Source organism: Lichenostomus cassidix, chromosome 18 (assembly GCF_008360975.1).
Source record: "Lichenostomus cassidix isolate B80296 chromosome 18, HeHo_3.0, whole genome shotgun sequence".
In the NCBI taxonomy this organism is placed as follows: domain Eukaryota; kingdom Metazoa; phylum Chordata; class Aves; order Passeriformes; family Meliphagidae; genus Lichenostomus; species Lichenostomus cassidix.
In genome coordinates, this window is record NC_139498.1 from 2,826,983 (window position 1) to 2,840,466 (window position 13,484).

General features: G+C 58.7%; 1 protein-coding gene across 6 annotated transcripts; it reads left to right on the plus strand.

The window, feature by feature from the left end:
* Positions 1-127: 127 nt before the first annotated feature.
* Positions 128-12,827, plus strand: CEP131 (centrosomal protein 131). 6 transcript variants are annotated; one of them, XM_085077435.1, is made up of 27 exons: positions 128-263; positions 1,773-1,965; positions 2,621-2,706; positions 3,497-3,611; positions 3,719-3,837; positions 3,942-4,055; positions 4,149-4,316; positions 4,506-4,623; positions 5,381-5,497; positions 6,129-6,297; positions 6,415-6,515; positions 6,639-6,821; positions 7,183-7,377; positions 7,486-7,623; positions 7,908-8,033; positions 8,113-8,229; positions 9,121-9,150; positions 9,576-9,678; positions 9,956-10,157; positions 10,391-10,498; positions 10,605-10,722; positions 10,857-10,931; positions 11,014-11,156; positions 11,440-11,617; positions 11,719-11,861; positions 12,448-12,508; positions 12,590-12,827. In XM_085077435.1, the coding sequence occupies exons 2-27, from the start codon at positions 1,795-1,797 to the stop codon at positions 12,656-12,658; spliced, it is 3,267 nt and encodes a 1,088-aa protein (XP_084933561.1). In that variant the 5' UTR covers positions 128-263; positions 1,773-1,794; the 3' UTR covers positions 12,659-12,827. The 6 variants fall into 6 exon arrangements, with proteins under 6 accessions (XP_084933561.1, XP_084933557.1, XP_084933562.1 ...); XM_085077431.1 differs by lacking the exon at positions 128-263 and adding an exon at positions 338-397; XM_085077432.1 differs by lacking the exon at positions 128-263 and adding an exon at positions 339-397 and having other exon boundaries at positions 7,186-7,377.
* Positions 12,828-13,484: the final 657 nt, after the last annotated feature.

Genomic DNA, 13,484 nt, shown 5'->3' on the forward strand with positions numbered 1-13,484 from the left:
CCATGACTCCCCCCGCCCATGTGGATAAGCCCCGCCCCTTCCCCGCCTCTCCAAGCCACGCCCATCATCTCCTCTCGTCCAATTGGCTCATTCCCCCTAAGCCCCGCCCACCAGGACCAACCGCGCCCCTTCCCCGTCCCTCCTTGTTCCCGCCCTTTTCCCCGCTTCAGCCAATCGTATCTCTTTCCCCGCCCTTTCCTCCCTTCCCATTGGCTGCTGGCCGCCAGCCCCGCCTAAAGGCAGTGGCCGGAGCGCGGCCGTAGGTGAGGGGCTGGGGGCGTTTAATGGCGGCTGAGGGGGTCCGGGGGAGCGAAGGGGTTCCAGGGGGAGCTGGGACAGGGACGGGGCCTCACTCTCGGCATCGCACCCGGTGTGAGCGGATCTCACCCGCGTGTGGGTGCGTGGGGCCCATTGCCGTGGTCGTGAGGGGTTGGGTTCTGGGGCTTGGGGGCTTGGGGGCCTTGAAGAGTTTGGGGTCTGGGTTGGAGGTGTGTGGGGATTGGGAGCTGGGCGGTCCTGGAGGGCTTGGGGCCTGGGGATCTGGGCTGGGGTCGTGGAGGGCTTGGGGGTGGGGGTCCTAGGGAGGGGTCTGGGGCTTGGGGATCATGGGGGGCTTTGTGTTGGGTGCCCTGTGGTTCCTCGTGTAGGTCTGGGCCTTGGGGACTTAAGCCTTTGGAACTGGGTGTCTGGGGTTTGGGGGTCTTGAGGCCTGCGGTTGGGTGTCCTGGGGCATCTAGGCACTGGGGGCTTGGGCTTGGACCTGTGGCTGGGGTCCTCGGCCTTGGATTTGAGGGAATTTGGAGGGTCTGGGATTTGGAAGCTTAGAGGAATAGGTGTGGGACCTGGGTGATCCTGAGGGGCTCAGGGATTTTCGCCCTTAGGGCCTAGGGGCTGGGTCACAGGGGTGCTTGGGGCCATGGGGGCCTGGGGCTTCAGACCTATGGAGTCTGAGCTTGAGGGATTTGAGGGACTGGGGGCTCAGTGTGCTGTGCTGGACCTGGGCTCCTGAGCCCTGTTTTCCTGCCATGAGCCCAGTGGTTTCCATGAGAGCTGTTTGTTTCCCCACGCTGTGGAGCCCGAGGCATTGCCAAGGGCTGTGGTGAAGCCCTGAGAGTGGAAGCCTGGGCTGCCAGGGGAGAGAGTTTAGGGACGGTGTGGGTAATAAATACAAAGAAATAAAGTGATGTGGTCTGTTACTGGGGACAGCAGCGACTCCTGGCTCAGCGCTGGGGCTGGGGGAATGCAGAGGGGAAAAGGTGGGAATGTGTTGGGCCGAGCTGGAGATGGGGCCCAGCCCTCTTTGTGTCCCTTGAGGGGCACTGACACTTCTGAACAGAGTCTTAGCAAGGACTGGGAGCTTGGCAGTGGGGAGGATACCTTGGGAGCTGCCCAGGTGGGGTGGGATGTAGGATGAGCTGAACCTCCAGCCGGCACAGATGGGGCTATTCTGGGCTGGTGTGATCCTCTGGCAGCCATGGTCTGTGTGGACTGAAGGAGCCTAGGATGGGGAGCAAAGCTCTTCCCTTCCTTTAGTCCTCTGCTGGAATCCCAGCCCATAAATGGGACAGCAGCTCATGGACAGCCATGAGTGTTGGGTGAAAGCAGTGAGGAGTTCACCTGGAGCCTCTCCAGGGCTGTGCTCAGGGTTATTTGCCATGTGGCAGTTTGGAGGAAGGTGTTTTGTCCTCTGTGTGCCGGTCTTTGCAGGATCCAGACCTTCTGGTTCCGAGGCTGGATGCTCCATGCCTTCCCTCTCTGTGCTGTGCTTCCAGGGCCCTTTCCTTCTGCTCCAGCATGAAGAGCACCCGGAGCTGCTGCTCCATCCAGAGCTCCGATGTTGCAGACCTGATCCTGACGGGGCTCCCAGCGCCGGTGTCACGCCGCCCCGGCAGTGCCTCTCCCTCCAAGCTCGTGGCGCGCTCTGTGTCTGTGGCTGCTGATGGCAAAGCCAAGAGGAATGCTCCGGTGAGCCCATATCCCTTTCCCCTCCTGTGCCAGGGAGTGTGTGCCAGGATATGGGATGGCTCCGTGCATGCCCATGTCCCTCTCACTGTGGTTTCCCCAGCATCAGCCTGGCTTTGTTCTGGCACTGCCCTTGGCAATCGCTGCTTGTGGTTCTCTGCTTGATGCAGAAAAGCAAGTAGGGAGTGTCAGGATTCCCTGTTTTCTCTTCGTTGCCCTTCACCTTCCTGCGCTGATTTCCATCTGGAAACTCCCAGCTTCCTGGTGTTTCCTGCTGGGATGTCAGGCCCAGCCTGGCCCTCATTGAGCACACCCGGTTCCTGCCGCACCGGGGGCTCCTGAGCGGGGGTTCCACAGAGGGAACGAGCCCCAGGTACTTGTGGGGTCTCTCAGGATCCAGCAGCAGACAGTCTGTGCTCCGTGCTGAGTAATCCCTTGGCAGCATTCCTGTGCCCTTGTTCCGGGAGCTTGTGCTAAGGAACGTGTTCCTGCTGGCTCAGCAGCGCCGGAGCGAGGTGTCATTGCCTGCTGCCTCAAGGAGAGCTTGGCAGCTCTGGGACAGTGGGAGCTCCGTGTGAGGGCTGGGTGAGGGGGGTGGGGGAAGCCTGTCTGTGCTCCTCCTGAATGTGGCTGCTGGATTTATCCCTGTTCTCCACAGGAAGATGCAGGATCCCGGGCCATGAACAACCTGCGGAGGTCCAACAGCACCACCCAGGTGAACCAGCGGGTGAACAGCTCACACAGGTACAACTCCAGCCATGGACATGCGTCCATCTGTCCTGTGGATGGCTCTGGGGGACACCCCAACCACGTGTCCAACCTCCCTGGGTCCTGTGGGGGAACAGGAAGCTTTCCAAAATGTACCCTGAGCTCTGTCATGTACATCAGGGGTTAAAACCTAGCCCTGGAAAACCAAGGTCTGGGGCTTTGTTTGGTGCAGAGGTCTCTTGTTTAGAGTTTCATAGAATCACAGAATGGCCTGGGTTGGAAGGGCCTTTAAAGTCCCATGCAGGGACACCTTCCATTAGACCAGGTTGCTCCAAACTTCTTCCAGCCTGGCCTGGGACACTTCTCTGTGAGAGAACTGCCCAGCTTCTGTGGGCAACCTGTACCAGGGCCTCACCACCCATATGGGGAAGAATTTCTATTTGGGGAAGTGGAGTGTATTTTTGTGGCTGTCACAAAAAACATTCCATTTAATCCCAATAGCCCCTCAGGGACCCTCCAGGCCATAACTGGGTTGTGTGAGGAGACAAAAGTTCACTGTTCCCAGTGCCCTCCTAGCTGGGATTTTCCATTCTCCTGTTGGCCTGTGCTCATCCCTATCTCCACACACCACCCTGGAACCCAAAGCTCTGTGTAAAAACAAGTTATTTGTGGATTTTGTGGCCATGTAACAATTCTCCAGCCCCTTTCTACCCTGTGTCACACTGGAGTGTCCAAGTGCCCTGCATGGCCAGAGCATGTCCCATGGCTGTGAGTTATCCCAGAATCCCTGTTCTGTCCTTTCTGCCTTCCCTGGGTCTGGCTAAAGCTCGGAGCAGACAGAAGACTTCCTGGCCTTCTTTGAGAGCAGTCCAGGAGGAAGGAAGAAACTTGCAACTCTGAGCAAAACTTCCCCAGAAAAGAAAACCACATGGAATATCCTGGTGAGGACAGCGGGCTCGGGGAGTGGGTGGGCCATGTTGGCTCTGTGCTCCTGGTGGTGCTTGAGGAGGTGGGTTTGGTGCCCTTATCCCTGCTGACTCCATGGCAGGATGACCAGCCCCGGGTGTTCCCAGGCCCCTCCAGCTCCCATGGCATGGAGCCACCTGTGGGCATGAGGAGGAAGGAAGCCACTGTGCTCCTGGCTGCCAACTTCACTGCCAACAACAGGTAGGACTGGGGGTCCTGAGGTCGGGGGTGGGAGGAACTGCACAGAAAAAACACCTTGAGAGGGGAAGGTGCTGCTCCTGGCACTCCTGTTCTCTCCACACAAGGAGCAACAAGGGCGCGATGGGCAACTGCGTCACCACCATGGTGCACAACAACTACTCCACTGCTGAAAAGGGTCCCACACCCAAGAGCTCCAACCAGGCTCCCAGTTCCCTCAAGTGAGTGTGGGGGGTCCTGGATCTGCGGCCAGGCTGGCCCCAGGGTCACGAGTGGCACAGGACAGGGCTGAGTGGCTTCATCTTCTGTCCCAGCAATGTTGTCAAAGCGACCTCGAACGAGGATGGGGAAGGCAGCAGCAGCTTCGTGAAGTCTCAGAAGAATTTCTCCAGCAACAACATCATGACCCGCAACAACAACAGCAGCAGCAGCAGCAGCAGTGGTCCCCGGAGGAGGGAGGTGACCAAGGAGGAGGCTGAGAGGTGAGGGAAGGGACAGGAGGACAGTGCCAAGAGGTGTGAGGAGCTCCAGGGGAGCTTCTTCTTGTCCTGTGGGATTTCACAGTGGCAAAGGGCTGCTCTTAGTGCACCTGCAGGTCCCAGTGCTGTGGGGAGGCTGCCTGTGCTCTGCTGCACCCAAGGCTGTGCTGACCCCCCTCCCTGTCCCCACAGGTTCATCCAGCAGGTGAACCAGGCTGCTGTCACCATCCAGCGCTGGTACCGGCGGCACTCGCAGCGGCACAGGACAGCAGCTGCAGCTCTGGGGCGCCTGATGGCTGCCAAAAGGGAGGTTGGTGCTGTCCCCTGCTCTGTAGCTCAGACCCTCCAACACCCATGTCCCACTGGCTGTGCTGGGGGTGGGATTCAGGTCCCTTTAATCACCAAACCTGGGCTGTGGAAGTGGAGGGGGCTCTGGCTTAGCATCCAGCTCATGGTCCAGAGAGCTGGGAAGGGTCCTGTTCCCTCAGAACTCTGCTGGCTGTGTCCAGGGATAGTCTAGCTGGGTTCCAGCAGGAGCTGAGGCCCAGGGGCTCAGCACCACACAGCTCTGGTTCCCCCAGCCCCCTGAGTGGGAGCAGGCAGGCACTGGCAGTAGCAGCATAAATCTCCCTGAATTCTTATTGTTTGGGTCACGCTCATGGCCAGAGAAGGGATGCCCCATCTCGGCTCATCCTAGTGAATCCCTAATGAGGTGGCTCATTAGAGTGACGAGGTTTCACAGCTATTTGTGTTTCTTTGTGTTCAATTATTTATCCCAGTAATGAAAAGCTCAGTTGCTCTTGCGTGTGAGAGTCTATTTTTAAGCCTTGTCTCCTCGGTGGTTGCAGACCCAGATGATGACATAATAATAATAATAATAATTGCATTGAGGATCTAAAGAAAATGAGCTGCTCCCAAGTGGAGCTGTTCTGAGGGCTCTTCACCTGCACAGAGGGGAGGATGGAAAGCTTGGAAATGGGGTGACGCAGGTGTGGGTGCCCCTCACACTTCTCAGTGGTGGGTGGTGGAGAGCTCTCAGTAACATTTTTGACCCTCTTCTCTGGAAGGAGAGGCAGCAGCGGATGGACGAGGGGAATATCCTGGATTTTCAGGAGAGGAAGGACAAGGAACGCCAAAAGATCCGAGAGGAGAAGGCGCGCCTGGCCCGGCATGCTGCCATCCAGGTAGGGACAGTGTGTGACATCATTTGCTGGCATCATCTGGCGAGGCAGCAAGAGGCCTCTCTGCATCTCCATGGCCTTGGCATGGAGCAGGATCAGAGCCAGCCTTGCAAATGGAGTGCTCCCTCAGGAGATGGAGGTGCCACAGAGCGGTTTCCTGCTGTGCTCCTGCCAAGCCTTGGCAGCTCGTTCTGAGCTTGTGAAGACAGCGCTGGTTTCCATGTAGTTCTCAGGGAAATGGCGATCACGTTGAGAGACAGAGACATTCCAAGCTTCTTGGAATGGCTGAGGACATGCTTGCCCTGGGAGTGGGACCCTCTTCAGGAGCAGGGTTCCTCTGGAGTGGGACCACTCTGTGTCCCTTGGCAGGAAGCAACACATCATTGTCACCCTGCTCTTGCAGCTGGTGGTGCAGATGGGGTTGGCACAGGCTGCAGGAGCTGGCAGAGAGCTGGAGATGTTTTAAACCCCAAATTCTCTTTGCCCTAATTGGAACCATGTTCCATTGGGGGTGGGATTGGGGAGATGCAGCAGTAAGCAGCTGGAGAATGCAAAAACACTGCCACAGCCTTGCAAACACAGGCTTGTGCCTTTGCAAAACTCCAGGATATTGATGGCTGCTCTGTCCCTACAGGAACTGCAGCAGAAAAGAGCCCAGAAGGCCTCAGAGACAAAGTGCTCAGCAGAAGAGCTGGTGCTTGTGAAGGAGAGCAGGAGGGTGCCCAAGAAGAAGCCTGGTGCCAAACCTAGCTCAACCAGGAATGTCAGCCCGGCCAGCAGCCTCACCAAAGCCAACAATGCCGGTGAGTCCCTCTGACACATCCCCAGAGTTTGGGAGTGAGGGGAAGGAGGGGACAAGGAGCCGTTTGCTCTGGGGTGCTGGCTGGGGTGAGTGCCTGAGAACAGTCTGGTTCCTGCAGAGGTCAATTCCCCCTCGGCAGCCATGGAGTTGGAAGGAAGCAGCCTAGCAGCCCTTGGCTCTGTACCCTCACAGGACCCGGGGGCAGAGGACAAGCTGCAGGTGGGTCTGGCTGTGCCTCCTGGGGGTCCTGGCAGCAGCTGCTCTGCCAGGGTGACATGAGAGCCTTCACTGGCTTGTGGGAGACCCAGAAAGCTCTCGCTCTTTCATCTTCGTCTCCCTTAGGATGTGAGCTCCGGGGAGATGGGTAATGAGGACCTGGAGACAGCAGTGACTGCTGGCAGCAGGGCTCCATCCAAGGTCACACTCAATGAGCTGCTGGACACACTCCGGCTGCTGGAGGAGGAGCCAGAGCTGCTGCCCCCACCCAAGCTCCTCAAGAAGGACAGATATGCCTGGATGGACAGGGTGAGCTGAGGGATGAAACTGCTGTGTCCATCCTTGGACAGTGACAGCTGCCTGGTGAGAAACAGCCGGGCACTGCTGGGGAAGGTGATGGGGAAGTTGGGAGCAGGTGATGGAGGAGTTTGGAGGTGGAGATGGAGGAGTTTGGGGGTGCTTGAGGAATGGTTTGGTGCATTGAGAGCTTGGACATCTGCAAGGAACAGCAAATCCATGCAAGGGTTGGTGGTGGGCCAGGGTTTAGCCCAGAGGATGAGGCTGGTTGCTGGGGTACAGTGGGAGGACAGGGCTAGAGTGATGGAGAAAAGCCAGCACCTCTTCTCCCGAGCCTTCCCCTGGGTGCTCATTCACCACAGTGAATTCCCAGCAGGAGCCCAGCTCCAATTCCCTGACTGCTGATAATTTGGAGAAGTTTGGGAAGCTGAACCACTCGCCAGGGGTCCCTGAGGATGGGGCTCTGCTCTCAGAGGCCAAGCTCCAAAGCATCATCAGTTTCCTGGATGAGATGGAGAAGTCAGAGCAGGAGAGGCCCAGGTCAGCTGCCTCAGCCACACAGCGGGAGGTGAGTCCATCTGTGGTATGGCACTGTGGTGGGAATCGTCCCCTATCTCCCTGTCCTCATTCCAGGTGGTTCCACCACCTTTTCATCATATTTTTTCTGCTCTGGCAGGGCTTCCTTTTGGAAGAGGAGCTGGCTCATGTGGAGCAGGTGTCAGCTGTTGCCACAGAGGTGACGAGTTCCATGATGAGGCTGAAGCTAGAAGTGGAGGAGAAGAAGAGAGCCATCAGCCTGCTGCAGACTGCTCTGGTGTGTCAGCCTCACGTGTTGTTCTTGGGATTATGAAGCACATGATCAGGGCTGTCCCTTGATTTCACAGAAGCATGGAATAGTTTGGGTTGGAAGGGACCTTAAAGACCATCTAGTCAGGACCTGGGCTGAACTCCATTCTCCTCTGTCCTGGGGGAGCTGGGTGTTCCTGCTCACAGAGATGGGAGATGTGAGCACCAGGGCATTGCTTTAGCTCTGTCCCTTGTTTTCGTGGCCTGATGGTGATTTCCATGTCATGGCTGTTTGATCCCTGCTGCCCCCAGACTCAGCAGCGGGAACTGACCGACCGACACGTCAAACAGACCGAGAAGGAGCTCGGCCACCAGCTCAGGCTGCAGAGGGAGCAGTATGAGGCAGCTATCCAGAGACACCTGGCCTTCATCGACCAGGTAATCCTTCATCCCAGCTCCTGAAGGCACAGGCTGAGGTGGCTGCACCTGCCTGATGCTGGCTCCTCACCCTGCTCAGCTCCTCAATGATAAGAAGGTGCTGAGTGAGAAGTGTGAGGCCGTGGTGGCAGAGCTGAAACAAGTGGACCACAAGTATGGCCAGAAGATCAATCAGATGCAGGAGCAGCACGAGCTGGTGAGGGGACAGGGAAAATGGGGTGACACGTGTCCTGATGTTGTTCAAACAGGGCCTCTGCCTAGAGCAGTTTGGTCTCTGTCACCTCAACTGGGACCTGGCCTCTCCGAGGAGCTCTTCCCTATGCACAGAAGGTCCCTGTCACTATGGAGCTTTGTCCTGGCTCCCCAAAAGGCTCCTGTCCTCTGCCACCCAGACCCAGGAGTGTGACACTGACCATGGGACAGTGTAAGCTCCCAGGCTCTGCTGGGAGAGACCCATCCTGCATATCTGGCACAGGGTGCCCACAAAAGCTGTGGCTGCCCCTGGATCCCTGCAGGTGTCCAAGGCCAGGTTGGACAGGGCTTGGAGCAACCTGGGATAGTGGAAGATGCTCTGCCCATGGCAGGGGGTGGAACTGGATGAGCTTTAATTTCCCTTCCAACCCAAACCATTCTGTGATTCCATGATCCTGCTGTAGGCAGAGCCCTTCCATGCTTGGGGTGACCAGGGTGCAGTGCTGGCACAAACCCAATGCCATGGAGGAATTTTGCTTCTCCTGCGGATGGAGACAGCTCAGCTCACCCTTTGCCAGGCCTGGCAGAAAGGCAGCACCACTGGGCTCATCCCAGCCTTGCTATCCCAGTCTCTGCTTGACCTTGGAGCTGAGCTCATGCCTGGCCAGACAGTGGGAGTCCCTTAGTCTCTGGAGCAGGCTCTGACCACACAGCACACTCCTGGACAGTCCTTGGCATGTCCCTGTCCCTGCCCCTTGTGCTGTGTCTCCCCTTGCCCCCATGGACCCCTGCCCAGCTCCACCCTGCCCGTGGCTCCCACAGACATGGCTGTGTGGATTTGCCTCTCGTCCACCATTCCCCTTCTCTTTCCATCCCCTCCTTTCTTTCTTCCCAGGTCTGGCGCACTTTGGGCCCCTTTTGTGAGGTAAATGTGGTCTTTGCTCTCTTTTGTGCCTTGCCCTCTGCTCTCATGCCCTGACCTGCTCTGGCCCTGCTCCAGCCCCTGCCAGAGGGTTTTCCATGGCAGGGAGAGGGAAGGCTGGAGAGGAAAGCACCATTACACAGGCACAGATGAGCTGCCCTGCATGCAGGGATCCCCGGCAGCTCCCAATTCCCCTTCCCTCTCCGTTGGTGCTCTCATGTCTAGGCCATTGAATGCTTTCCCAAGGGTTTTACTTTCCTCCACCCATCCCACTGGATAGAGGAGAAGGCACTGGGGGAGTGTGTGAAGGCACTGGGGGGAAGCTACAGCAAGTCATCTGTAGCTTCTTTCCCAACAGCCCAGCTCCCAGGCTGCTGGGGCTTTTCTCTCCCAGCTTCTCTGAGGTTTTTCCATCTGCTTCCAAACAGGAGATTAAGAAACTGAAGGAACTCATGAGCGCAACTGAGAAAGTCCGACGGGAGAAATGGATCGAGGAGAAAACCAAAAAGATCAAAGAAATCACTGTGAAAGGTACGGGCAGGTTCCCTACACAGCAGCTGGAGCCAGGACGGTGCCAGGTTGGTCCAGGAGAGATTGGGAAGAGCTCCATGGTGTGGGCAGTGTTTGGTCCCTATTTTTGTTGGAGCAGATGCCAGAGGGCAAGAAAACCCCTCTGTGCTCATCCCTCCATCTTACCAGCCCCTTTCAGTCCATGTGTCCACCGCCCCCATGCCAGCCAGCCACGGCCACCAGGGTGGGATCCAGCAGCCCTGAGGCCGAGCCATGACCGTCCTTCCCGCTGTCCCAGGGCTGGAGCCAGAGATCCAGAAGCTCATGGCCAAGCACCGTGAGGAGATCCGGCAGCTGAAGCTGCTGCATGAGGCTGAGCTGCTGCAGTCAGATGAGCGGGCAGCCCAGCACTACGGGCGGCAGGCGCAGGAGCTGCGGGGGCTGCTGGAGCGGGAGAAGGAGGAGCAGAGCCAGCGGGAGAGAGAGCGAGCCCGGCAGAGGTGCGTCACTCTGGGGTCAGTGCTGGACTGACAGCTCTGGGGTGCTGTCCAGCACCTATCTGCTGGTGGGATCCCAATATGTGCAGCTCTACGGGGAGCAGCCCCTTTTTCTCCACTGGGTGCAGGTGGGCAATGCTGCTGAGCCGGGAGCATCCTCTGGCATCATGAAGGGTGGGGTGGAGAGGTGGCTGAGTGCTTGAAGGCACATCCCTGGGAGTGTCTGTGTCCCACAGGTGTGAGCAGCAGCTGGAACAGGAGGAGCAGGCGCTGGAGCTGCAGCGGCGCCGGCTCTACGCCGAGGTGGCCGAGGAGAAGGAGCGGCTGAGCCAGCAAGCAGCCAGGTGAGCTTGGGGCCAGGGGCAGCCCTGGAGCCATGGAGCTGGGCTCCCTGGGCCAGGCTTCCATGGGCTGGTGCTGGTGTGGATGCTGGGAGCTGTGTCTGTGCAGGCAGCGAGCAGAGGCAGAGGAGCTGCGGCAGCAGCTGGAGGCCAACAGCTCGGCCCTCACCCGGGCACTGCGGGACGAGTATGCCAAGGAGAAGGAGGAGCAGGAGAGGCGGCACCAGGTCTGGTTCCCTGTCACGTCCTGGCCTTTGGGCACCACCAAGCCTTGTACCCTACCAGGACAGTGCTAGTGGCTGCTCCCAGCTGGCACGGGGTGCTCCCTGGGCTGAGCTGTACTTTTCTGTTCTCCCCACAGGCAGAACTGAAGGTGCTGAAGGATCAGCTGGAGCTGGAGAAGCAGGCCTGGGAGGCCAACTACATGAAGAAGGAGGTAATGGCAAGAGCTGTCCTCCAAAGGTCCCGCCCATGGGCTCCGAGAGGGATTTGAGGCCACATTTGCTGTCTGTTCCCAGGAAGCCTGGCTGCTCTCTCGGGAGAGGGAGCTGCGGGAGGAGATGAGGAAGGAGAGGGACAAAGAGATCGAGCTGGTGATCCAGCGCCTGGAGGCTGACACATCCTTAGCCAAGGAAGAGTGTGAGAGAGCAGCGGAGAACAGGTGAGGGGGAAAGGGAGGAGGGAGGTGCCAGGTCCTCTGAGGGCTGGTTCCCTCTCCCTGTCCCCTGGGCATCTCTCCAGTGACCTGTGGAGCAGTGCTACTGCAGGAAGGAGCAGCTCATAGGGACAAAGTTTACCTCTCACCTGAGGAAACAGCCCTGGATCTCCTGTGGGGCAGCTCTGTCCTTGCTGCTGTGCCCTGGTGCCTCCTGTGGCAGGAAGGGGGCTGGGATGATCCCTGCAGCACCGGGTTGAGCCAGGCCGCCTGTCCTTCCTGCTGACAGGATCAAGAGGATCCGAGACAAGTACGAGGTGGAGCTGCAGGAGCTGGAGCGGTCGGAGCGGAAGCTGCAGGATCGCTGCAATGAGCTCAAGGGGCGGCTGGCCGAGCTGGAAGGGGAGAGCGTCCGGCTGCAGGGCCTGCTGAAGCACAAGGAGCAGGAGGTGGAGGAGATCCGGAAGGTGGGTGAGGAGCAGAGCCAGGGCCCTGCCTGGCCCGTGGCTGGATGTGTGGGACCAGCTGTCCCAGGGGCTCAGTAGCCTGACTGAGGGTGGTCTGGCAGGAATTCGCGGACAGGCTGGTGGGGACAGAGGAGGAGAGTGCACGGCTGAAGGCGGAGATGGCGGAGCTGAGAGCCAGGCAGCGCCTGGAGCTGGACAGGCTGGTGCGGGAGAAGGACCGGGAGCTGGAGGAGGTTCACAGGAGGTGAGGGAGCCCAGGCATGGTGCAGGAGCTCAGTGCTGCATCCTTGGGAATCGCTTCTGGCCCTCTCCAAGTGAATTTTGCAGTCCAGTCTTGCCCAACCTGGGTGCAACTCGGCCACCCTGAATCTTCTGTCCCTTGTCACTGCTGGCCTGCTCTGTGCCATCCTGTCCCCAGGGCTGCTCCTGTGCCTGCCTGAAGGACCTGAGTGCCAGGAGAGGCCAGTGGAGCACAGCTGTGTGTTCCTCCCTGGCTGGAGCTCTGGTCAGGATCATGGTCACCTCCTCTCCATGGCTCACACATGATACCTGTGATTGCAGCCACGTGATCTTCTCCAGAGGAGTCAGGGCACAGCCACAGAGGCTGAGGGCAGCTGGGACATCCCCAAAATACTATGATAGTTAAACCTTAGGAAGCTAATGGGCCTTTCTTCCTGTAGACAAGTCAGTCCACACTACACAGCACCCACCAGTGGAGTAAAGGTGCTGCCAGTGTGTGATGGCACCTGGAGCCCAACTTTGGCTGGGGGGGAGAGGGGCTGAGCAGGACCCAGCCTGGTGTTTGGCTCAGCCCCCCATGTTCATGTCAGGGTGAAGGCGGCGGTGCTGAGGAAGGAGGAGGGCATGAGCAGCCTCCGGAAGCAGTACGAGGTGAGTGAGAGCTCCCTGGCTTTGCCCTGGCTGTGGCTCCACTGGGCACCATGAACTCTGCCCTGTGCTCCCCTGTTGCAGGCAGCTGTGCAGAGAGCCAATCTCCTGGAATCCCTGCTGGAGCAGCAGCGGCAGTTGGCCACGGAGTGACCGTCCTGCTGGGCAGGGAGTGGGGCTGGTGTCAGTGTCAGGCTCTCCCCTCCCTATTCCCTCGTTCTCCATAGCCCAGTCCCCGTGCTGTGGAACACTTGGTGGCCTTTAGATGTTTGAGAGTTTTGTTCTGACAATAAATCTCTGCTGGTTTCTACAGCTGTTTCTATACCTGTGCAGGTCAGAGTGGCTCTTCTTCGAGGTTTGTGTCCATTCCCACTTTCCTCACCCTATTCCTGCATCCCTACATGCTCCCTTGCTCCAAGGGTACCCCGATCTACACCTTGCTTCCCATTCTAAACTGAAATATTCCTAGGTTGCAGGGCAGGATGTAATCCCGCAGCCTCTGCTACCTGCAGATTCCTCAACACCCCCTGACAGAGCTGGGAAATGCCTGGGCTGGGCCGGTGGCATCTGTTTCCTCTCGGCCTGGAGCATGTGGCTGCTCTGATCCCTCCCTGGAGCCGGGGCTCAGAGCAGGGGCCGGCAGATGTTTGCTCAGTGGAGTCCTGGGTGTTTCCGCCTGTCCTACTGGTCCCTGTGCTCGGCTGGAGCCTCCCCCTGCCCCATGGCAGCACTGTCAGAGCCCTCACGGTGACATGGAGCCACAGAGGGACCCTGTGTCACCGCAGGAAGCTGCACAGGGGCTCGGCCACTTCCCGACGCTGGCGTTTGTCCCAGCATGGGTTCCTGGCTGCAGCTCCCGGGGGCGGTGACATCCCAAGGCAGCCCGGGGATGGCCCATATTCCTGCCCATGCTTTGGCACTTGCTTTGGGTGTTGTGGGGTCAAGCAGTTCCTCCAGCTCCGGGGCAGGGATGCAGAAG

Excerpts from the sequence above, each read along its gene's own strand:
- CEP131 (XM_085077435.1), top strand. The coding sequence starts at position 1,795 with ATGAAGAGCACCCGGAGCTGCTGCTCCATCCAGAGCTCCGATGTTGCA. Across the intron at positions 1,966-2,620 it reads AAGCCAAGAGGAATGCTCCG|GAAGATGCAGGATCCCGGGC; the intron begins GTGAGCCCATAT and ends TGTTCTCCACAG. Across the intron at positions 9,151-9,575 it reads CTTTGGGCCCCTTTTGTGAG|GAGATTAAGAAACTGAAGGA; the intron begins GTAAATGTGGTC and ends GCTTCCAAACAG.